At 39.0% G+C, this 10,000-nt stretch overlaps 1 protein-coding gene across 4 annotated transcripts in view; it reads right to left on the bottom strand.

Annotated features, from left to right (window-relative positions):
- Positions 1 to 10,000, bottom strand: part of LOC111231673 — a 28,658-nt gene that overhangs the window by 2,938 nt on the left and 15,720 nt on the right. For all 4 annotated transcript variants that reach the window (XM_022758882.1, XM_022758884.1, XM_022758883.1 and 1 more), the window contains exons 5-7: positions 263 to 364; positions 144 to 172; positions 1 to 38 (exon numbers count right to left, since the gene is read on the bottom strand). The exon at positions 1 to 38 is cut by the window's left edge. In XM_022758882.1, coding sequence (XP_022614603.1) covers positions 1 to 38; positions 144 to 172; positions 263 to 364 — 169 coding nt within the window. The remainder of the gene's footprint in view (positions 39 to 143; positions 173 to 262; positions 365 to 10,000) is intronic.

Here is a 10,000-nt window from a genome sequence, read left to right as displayed (position 1 = left end):
GAACGCATCACTGTTGTGCTTCTCACTGAGTCTGAGACCTGCACAGACACAAACAGTGAGACATTAACAGCCACGTATCACAGTCACATGAACAGTTAGCAGCAGCATTTTAAAATGAGGATGGTTTCTGGTTCTCTACTCACAGTGTTGCATTCAGGTGCTCTCTGGTTCCCTGGAAAATAAAGCACAGAGTAACACTTCACCTCTGAACTCACAGGTTGTGTGGATCAGCCTGAACTCATGTTGGAGCGGATGTTCTCACCTCGAGCTCTGACGAGGAGAACAGTGATCACAGTGATGAGGAGGAGTTCAGCCACACGCATCAGCAACATGATGAAGGTCAGAGCAGAACAATCTGTAGCAGCTGTGGAGAACACATGAGCACAAACATCATGTCAGTGAAGAATCGTTCTGAGAAAATAACCAGAAACACAAGGAGTGTTTAAGTTTCCAATAGACATCTGAGACTGAAGCAGCAGTTTGAAAAAGTCAGCAGCAGATTCGTGTCAGCAAATACACTTTTTACCAAATAAATAAAAGATTTTTTCTGTGACAATGATGAATGAAAGATGGCTCATGTTCAAATTCAGAAAGAGAGAGAGAGAGATGTAATGTCACCTTGTTTTGTAGTTATAGTTTTGTTTGTACTTGTCGGTTTTGCTTCAGTTGCTGGTTTTGTTTCAGTTGCTGGTTTTGCTTCAGTTGCTGGTTTTGCTTCAGTTGCTGGTTTTGCTTCAGTTGCTGGTTTTGCTGTTTCTAGTCAGTTTGCTGAGTTTTGCTTCAAGTTTGCTGGTTTTCTCTGCTTCAGGTATGGAGTGGTTTTCGGTTATCAGATTGCTGGGTTTGTCTGTTAATGTGGTCTTAGGTTGTTTTTCTCTTTGTCACGTTCGCACTCGAACTAGATGGAATTACTAGCCAAATCCTTAGAAAACTACAGTGAAGTGATATAACATAACTCTTGATGTCTTCTCACTCCACTCTAGCAGATGTGACTAGATGATTGAATTCGAAGGGAAAGGGTTCCTTCCTTCTAATGAGTTTTGAAGTGATTTTTAAATCAAGGCTGATCTGTTCTCCACTGAGGACCGAGGGATTGGCACAGAAGGAGGAGAACTGCTTTGCTCGATCTGTTTCCAGTGAAATATAAGACATGTCGATTGAATAACTGCGGCAGGATATTTATTGAACTGTTTCAATACGCACGCCATGGGAGAGATGTTTTATACAGTGGACTGATAGCAGTCATCTAGGAACTGTTGATGTTGGTGATTTTGGTACTCTGTACTCTGTTATCCACTGTTTTGTCCTCAAACAGGGTCCATCTTCAAGTGTGTTAGGCACCGCATTCATACATGGCTCATTCGACACAAGAGCAGCTCAAGACTCGTCAACCGCCTGCCCTTATCACCCGTCTGCAGAAATATATGAGATGATACAAAGCAAAAGAGAAGACAGACGTGCACATTATTGTTTGAAAAATCAGAACCTGGTTGAGATGAGTAAGCTGACACTAGATCTGTATTATGTTCTACCATGCATGACACTGGGCACTGTGCATAGATCTGATAGTGCATGATTCGCAGGTAGACTCACAGATGGCAATAAGCAGGAAGTAGGTTTGGTCTGAACAGCATTGGTCGGAAATTAATAGCTGTTACACAGGGGATGGATATTTCCTGGGTACAAGACCTCACCAGTCGCTCCAAGAAAAGAAAGTGAGTAAGAAAAGGACCTTTAACCTGCTGTCAACTGAAAGGTAATTACGAATGAAGTGTCTTGAATTAACTTTCTCAAAGTAGAGACAGTTATACACGCATCAATGAGACTAAGATGGTGTACTGGGTGAGAGGCTAGAAGCTGTGAGCTGTCACAGTCCTTATGTGATATTTGCTTGCTGCTTCATATACGAGCCTGATATTGAACTGTGATGGGGGGAACTCCCATGACATGCATGACGTCTCTCTCTTTCTAACAGGGAGTCGAACGGTTGACTGAAGTGGCTCTGCGTGCATGTATGTGTTTTTTGTCTCATTGTTCGAGACACCTCATTCTCATGACAGTTATGTTACTTCACATTGAATTCATGACATCTAGTTAATTTTCAACGCATGAATGTGATTTTTAAGGTTTGTACAGAGAACCAGGGAAATCGAACATGTCTCAGGTGCTTGCACGAGTATGTTATTGGTGTGGTAGGTTAAAATGATAAATTTCATTAGTGAGCGTATTGAAGTAATAAATGAATGGTGGTCCTTGGTTGTTACTCGTGACTTCTAAAGGCTTATTCCACAGAGTCAAGTGAAATGCCACATTTATTTAGAAGTACAATATGCGGTCTTGTGACTTGGGTTAAGTGAATTATTTACTTTTGCTTCTTGATTCCTTTTTCCGTCTAACATTGAATCTTGATAAGTGGTTGAGGTTGTAATGTAGTATGGCCTCGCGTCGAGCAGTTAGATTTTTCTGTGTTGGGTGGAAATATTGTTTATAGCTTCAGGGTTTCTTGTTTCACCAGCTCTCTTCCTTTTAAAAGTTGGCCTTCATCTTTTGGATGGGAGACTTAACTGTTCTCCGGGTCAGTAACAGGTTCTGAGGCACCACCCACCCCTGACTCAAATTGTCTACACGTCCTTCAAGGCAGGTGAGGAAAAGCAGTGTTCAGCAGGAGGTGAACAAGGCGTCTGTTGTGTTAACAGTCAGTGTGAAATGTTGTGGTTAGATTCACAGAACTGATGTGCAAATGTCCACCACTCACACAAAACAGATCACAGACATGAAGCAGTTTGTCACTGTGACTTAAAACCAGTTGTGATCTGAACAGGGAGGTTTTTCACTGAAGTCACAGAGTTAAACACAAACAGTGAAGTTGACAGTCTTTTTAATGTGAAGGTTAATTAATAAAACAGCATGAAAAGTCGACGTGTGTAATGTTTCTGTTATTGATTAGATGTTTCATTTGTACAACTGAATATGAAAATTAGAAAAAACAGAAACAACAAAGGAGAAAATGTGTAAAGTTTTCCTCTGCAGCACACAGAAGAGATGTGTGTTTGTAAAATTCAAATCCATCAAATAAACAACCTGTTTTTCTCCTGAGGACTGAGGGATGAAGGTAAACCGCAGCGTTTCTTGCTGTTTATATCTGTCACTTCACACTTGAATGACTCCTGATACTTTGACTTGTGATGAAGATGAGCAAGTGTTAAATGAACACGCGGGCTGAGCAGGTCGGAGTGTTGACTCTATGTTGGTGGAATCATCCTTAATACCTCATACAGCCACTGCACTGGGTATCCACAGCGTCCAAATGTGAACACATAACAGTACATGATGACCATATCACTGTCCTCATGTTCAGTCACTGGTGAAGACGGAGACATTGAGGACAAGACACAAGAAGAGAAATGAACTTCATCACTGTAATAATCATCATGATTGTAAAGTTGTAGTGTTTTAAAACAGACAGTTTGATGTAAATACTCACTGGAAACAAACAGACAGATCAACCACAGAGTCTGGAGTTTTGTCGTCCTGACTTGTCAACTGTCTGCAGCCGTAACGACCAGCATCCTCAGCTGAGACCTTCTTCAGAACCAGAGAACAGTTCTCTGTCAGACTCAGTCTGTCTGATTTAGTCTGAGCATCTTTACCAAACTGACCCCATACAACCAGGTTTACAGTGAGTCTAATGAATGACTGAAGGTCCAGTAAGTACTGTCACATGTTATCCTGATCAATCTCTGACATTTTACAAGGGCAGAGTGGCTTCATCTCCATCTCTGAAAAAGAGGAAGGAACCTTGTCCTGTGACAGCTGCTGAGAAAGAGAGAAGAAAATGAACAATAATTGAAATAAGAAAATCCAACTCTAACACAAAGAACCTTGTGTCACTTGTCCTCTGCCCTCGGATACGAACCGTAGATCGTAACAGTGCAATGCATCTTATCCTCCATTAACTCTGTTCACATCAAACAACACACTCAGCTGTTTACGACTGTAGTTACTGAAGCACACATAGTCAAGTTTTCTACTGTTTCTTTATCTGTGTGTGTTATATGTGTCCTTACCTGTGAACTGAAGCCCCAGCATCACAAACAAAGACATTTTTCCATTTAGTCCATTTGAGTTCAACCATCGTGCTCCTGTTCTTCTCACACTTCGACTGAGAGACAAATGAGCTGAGGCTTTTTAGGAGGCGTTCACTTCCCTGTTTTAGTGAAGTGTCACTTCCTTAAACGACTTGAGTCCTTTTTTTCCATCTTTCAGTCGATTCATTCATGTCTTACAGACTAAATCTTTTCACCTCTGAATTCTGTAGATATCAAATTATGAAGAATCAGATGTTTTCAAACTTAGCGTCTGACTTTGCTGTGATGTTCGATCACATGAAAAGAAGAGAAAGACTGAGGATAGATAAGACTGAGATGTTTCATATCTCAACATACAGCGATGTGAAGCAGAAGGTGAAGAGTCAAACTCATCGTCATGGAGCACATGTGCGATTGCAGCAGCTGGGAGAGAACGGATAAGATGACGTGTTACTGGTCTGAGACCTGTTGTTCATCATTGTGTCTGAAGTAATTTTCTTCTGGAACTGTGAAGGAAGTGTTTGGGTAATAGTGTGGGTAGAACAGCAGCAGAGCTCTACATCAACGTCAGGTGAAAATAAGAGGCTCAGAATGAAAAGTGAACTATCATCATGGGCATCGGGTCAGGATGCACGGAAAAGAAAAGGCCACGAAACATCAATCCTCTGACAAAGGTTTATTCTGAACTCTCAAAATGATTTTATGTTCAAACATGAAGGAGAAAACACACAAGGGCTGCTGAATCCTGAAAGGAAGAAATAAAGATTTTCTCAGAGAGAAGTTTTAGAGACTGAATGCGGTGATGTTACGCAACACGTCGAAGCTTTGAAGAGTGTCGAGTATTGCTGCTCTTTCTGGTGAAGAACCGATGCGTCACCTCGCGTCTCGTCTGTAATGTGACTGCTTTTTGGGGGTTTCGAATTTTGATTAAGACACTTTTAAGCTTACTGAAATATATTTTTCCAAGGTTGATTGCTTTTACAAGAATTACTTGTAAAGGTATGCTTGGATAAACATACAATCATGTTTCTATTATACTGAGTCTTTGTAATAAAAGAAACATTTTTTCTAGAGGATGTTATTTAGTGAAAAAGGCTTCAGATTCCAGTGAGGCTCAAATCTCATTCAAATCAAAACGTCTGCTGCAGCAGAATCTTCATAGAGTCTGTAATTACAGTCAAATAGACAGTTCCACCAGCAGCTCTTCACTGACTTCACAGTCCCTATCATATATATTTATCAGTTTTTACATATCAGGTTCACTTATTATTTTGAATCTCTTGAATATTTCATCAGGTGGTCTTCTGCTTCTTTGGGAAAGAAATACATTTACTTAATGTTTATAGTAAAAATACTATCATCTTGTTTCTATGTCTATCAGAATATAAATAAGTTGCATGTGTTCATATGTGTTATGATTTTATCTTTACATATTTGTTTTTTTCTCAGGTGTGTATCAGGGATCTGGGTAGGGACGCTGTATCTACTACATCTAAAACTTTTTCAGTGACTAAGCTGCTGCCTCAATTGTCATGCTGGTTTAAAAGTTGTTGCTTTTGTTTGTTGCTTTTTGTGGCGCCTGGAAAGTCAGAACCAACAAACTTTTTGTGGATAAATAAAAAACTCAAGTGAATACATGTGAAACCAGACATTCTTTTCTCTGTCTTGTCAATGAATCAATGGTTCTTATCTTTTCTTTCTTATTGAGATTCAAATGTCTGATCATTGTTGCTCAAAGTGTAAAGATGGTAAAAAGAGAGGGCACTCCATTCAGTGGTCAAGTGGAATTACTCTGTAACTAAGGTTATTGAGGACCTTAGCACCTTATTGCAGCGTTTTGTTTGAAATATTCACCTAACCTAAAGAAACATCAGTGGGACCTAAAGCTTATATTTATTGGTCTGTTGTGCTGACAACGACCATATTTTCATTTTAAGTGACTTGCATTGTTTTGGATGGCAGTTAAAATATAATAATGTAACAGAGGTCAACTTGTACACTTTAACTTTATACACGGAATATTAAGAGAAATATTTTGTTAGATTTCTTTGAACGGGAACTCTTCTCCCACCCTGTGCTGTTCTTTTCTGGCCTAATGTAGGATATTTATGTTCTAATTTTGTCAGTTTGAGAAGATGGATGTATAATAACTTAATTAACAGATTCAAACATGGCTACAACTCAGCTGCCCTCAATAGAGAATAATGAAGACGATGAAGAAGCCAGAGTTGATTCACAGTGATAAGATTGACGGTTTAGCGTGAAGTGATGTTGATAATGAAGAGAATCCAGTCCTGAGCGTCAACAAACTGAACCACTAACACCCTAAAGATTCTTCAGTAAAAATTTATAAACAATAGGAGAGGATGTCCAAACTTACCATTCTGTGCCAGCACTTATCACAAAGTCTAATATCCTACCGCTGTTTTGGTTGCTGGTTTTGGCCAGGTGTTTGCTTGTCTTATTTGCTTGTGTTTTTTTTGCCCGATGAAGAGCAAATTCTTACGCAAACTGAAAAGCTTCAGTTCAATCACTGTAAGTACAATAAACACAAGAAGAAGAAGTGTCTGTGACCTTCGATCCTGTGTCTCGAAACTTTTAAACACGCTGGGATGAAGTGACAGAGAACAAAGTTAAAGATGTATTAATGTTAGAACCTGTTCTGAAATGACTTCGCCACCTTAGACGCGACCTTCAGTCATGTTTACTCGATCCCGCTTTTATTCTGTGGTAAAGTCACAACAAGGTGAGTTTTCATTCAATACCTATATGTATGGTAGAAGGTAACATCTGATATGGGTCTGTCTATTTTAAGCCTACTCAGGTGTTTGTTGTCAACTATTGAAATCTTCAGAGTGAGTCAGGCTGGGACATTTGCTAAAAGGTAGTTAGGTTCCAGTTCATGAACATGGAAGATATATAGTTGAAGTTTAGAAATAATGATGAACATTAGTTTAAACTCAGTGAATTCACAAATCTGGATTAATGTACAAAATAATTATCTTATCAGTTCATTGAGCCTGATGAATGATTCAGCGAAACATACATGTTATTCAAGCCTTATTTTACTTTATTTTTTTTACACAGTATTGACTAATACAGAGCAGGAAAGAACTATTTTATATGTGAAGATTATAGTGGAGTGATGGCGTCCTGTGTTGGTAATTCTATGTTCTTTCATCAGTGTCATTCCTGTGCGGCCAGTGGATCTATGACGAACGAGCTATTGTTTGGGGCTGAGATGCTGCTGTCGACAGGTGTGACATTAATGGCAGTGACGATTGAACTTTAAAAAGCTGATAAATTAATTCCAGGCAATTAGCTTTGGGGTTTCGTGATCAAAACATTGAATAAACTAGTTGGCCATTTATTAGTACAGACTAAGTTAAAACAAACACACAGTCATGATTTTAAGGTTTTAATGTTCAGTTTTTGTTGAACTGTTATAGAGACGTGTATGAACTTCATTGGATTTTTTAGAAGACTTCAGTTTGGCAGTGTGTTTGTTGAATTGTATATCCTATATTTATCATCTATTGCTAGATTATGTTAGATTTATTAAACCTTAAACAAATAATTCCATTAGTAAATTCCTGAGTTGAAAATTTAGTAAAGGTATTATTAGCATAATATGCAAAGGGTACATGACCATTGTGATATTATTATTTTTTATTGGATGGTTTACATGGATGGTGTGAGTAACATGAGTTGTTTGAAGTGCAATGAAAAAATCAAGAAGTCAAACCCAAAATGATACAAGCATCTGTTAATAACTGGGCATGGTTTTAAGCGCGTCGAGGTGAAACTTTACTCAACTCTTCTGAAAGGGTCTGTAAGACTTAATCACGTCTCACTTTAAGAAAGTGACAGATCACGATAGTGGTTCAAGATTAAGAGATCAACCTATTTGTTAATGCTTAATCTACTGATAAAACACATTGTTTGAAAAGGAGCTGATGAAAAACAACGGTTTACTGATTTTTTTTTGTGAATGAAACCTTTCCATACTTTGGGTCATACTGTGGGCGGCTGTCCTCACGTGCAGCTACAAGACACCTGTCTCAAATCAGACCAAACACATACAGCAGGGCAGGAGCTTACTGTAAACAAACTGGCTGGCAAGCACATTCGATGGGGATATTAGATATTTTCTCCATCTCAGTTTCTGTCCCTCGTTGGGGCTCTGGTGGTCCTGCTGCTCGTTCTACCTGTTTTCTACTTCATTTCAGCTCTAGGAGAAGGGGAGGAATCTCCAGGACCAAAACCGCTGCAACTGCTTGGCAATCTGCCTGCAGCTTGACCTGAGACAGACCCTACAAACAACGTTACTGGAGGTGAGGAAGTAGTTTTATCTTGGGTAGTTTTTTTGTTGTTGTTGATGTCTTTCTCTGAGTTTGTGTCTTGTACAATCATGATTTTTCACCGTGTAGCTTTCAAGAATTGGATAGTGTTCACATCTATTTCGGACTCAGAAAGTGTGTGGTCTGGCAGGATAAAGAAGTGAAGGAGGCACTCCCGTCAACCGTGTGAAGAGTTTGGAGAAAGAGACCGATGCAAATTGTGAATAGATTCTAATAAAGGCGGTAAGGAACAATATAACAGCTTTTAATATTAAATTTACCTACAGTGTTACACTTTGCTCATAGTCTTACTTCAGGGTTTTTATGGTCCAATGGGTGATCTGGAAGACATTGAGGCTGCTTTGCTTTAACTGAATCAGAGTACTTTGGGATGGGGAAGAAGGCCTGTGAGGACAAAATATGGGAATGTGAGCTGATCGAAGTGTTTAAACAATTTAAAGGTAATAGTGTTGTAATTAACCAGGCATTATGAGGCAGTATTGTAGAAATCCGGAAAAAAATCTTGATTCCTATTTTTTTCGCGTCCTTGTGCAGGAGAAGCCTTTGATAATCGAAAACGGATGAACTATGCATGTGTCTAATATTATCTGCTTCCTTGTCCGTGGCTTAGCAGGTGGGTTGATATTACGATGGACACATTAAGTTCACATTGGGGTTAGATGTTGTGCGGTCCCTGTTCAAGACGCTGGGAAACATTCACTGCGCATGGCTTGTTACTCCATCAATACAGGTATTTGTATGATTTGAGCGGACACTTTTTGGAGATTGGATGTCGACATAATACCTGAGCGGCTTGTCGTTTTACTAGGTTACAGTGAAGAATAAAACTTTGATAAGATATTTGGTTCACCTTACCAGCTTGTTAGTAGAAATTCCTACCTTGATATTTAATGGCGGGTTCTCTGAGCTCTGTGTTAGTGATGTGTTACGCATATAGATTTTAATTCGGCATGAGGTAAATGGAGCTCCACTTCTTCATTTAAGACTGAGTTGTAACAGAACGAATTATAAATAAGGATTGCTAGATCTTTAAGTGAATATCTAAGTAATCATGATGGCTTGATTTTCAAGTGTCTATGGGGACGACTGGGAGTTACGTTCTGAGAGAGACTTCACCCCAGATGTTGCAGAGGTTTTGTGGATTGCGTTTCTGGTTTTCGAAGCAAATCTGGAGGTTGGGAATTTAAAAAAAAAAAAAAAAAAAAAAAAAAAAAAAAAAAAAAAAAAATAATAAGTTGATTAAGACTTGCTGTTTTGGTTTCATTGCTATAATTTTTAATTTCAATATGAAGCTTTTGACAAATTAATGTTGATGAATTTGTGGTATTAGAGTCCGACTTTTGATTCACTTGTTTTTGAATTTTTATACCTCCTATGTTCGGTTGTTCGTGGTTGTGTTGTGAGTTTAAAAGCAAAGGTTGTGTAAAGGTCAGTTCAAAGTCCAACAAGGATCTTGGGATGTTCACATGTAGCCAAGAAAGCTGTTGACTTAGACGGTCGTTCTTGAAGCGCCACGGCTGTGCATGTTGTGCTGAATTCTAGACCTTAACT

The sequence above is a fragment of the Seriola dumerili genome, unplaced genomic scaffold, assembly GCF_002260705.1.
Source record: "Seriola dumerili isolate Sdu_G_001 unplaced genomic scaffold, Sdu_1.0 BDQW01000312.1, whole genome shotgun sequence".
Taxonomy (NCBI): Eukaryota; Metazoa; Chordata; class Actinopteri; order Carangiformes; family Carangidae; genus Seriola; species Seriola dumerili.
The sequence above is the reverse complement of the archived record's forward strand: the minus strand, read 5'-3'. Positions and strand labels throughout refer to the sequence as shown.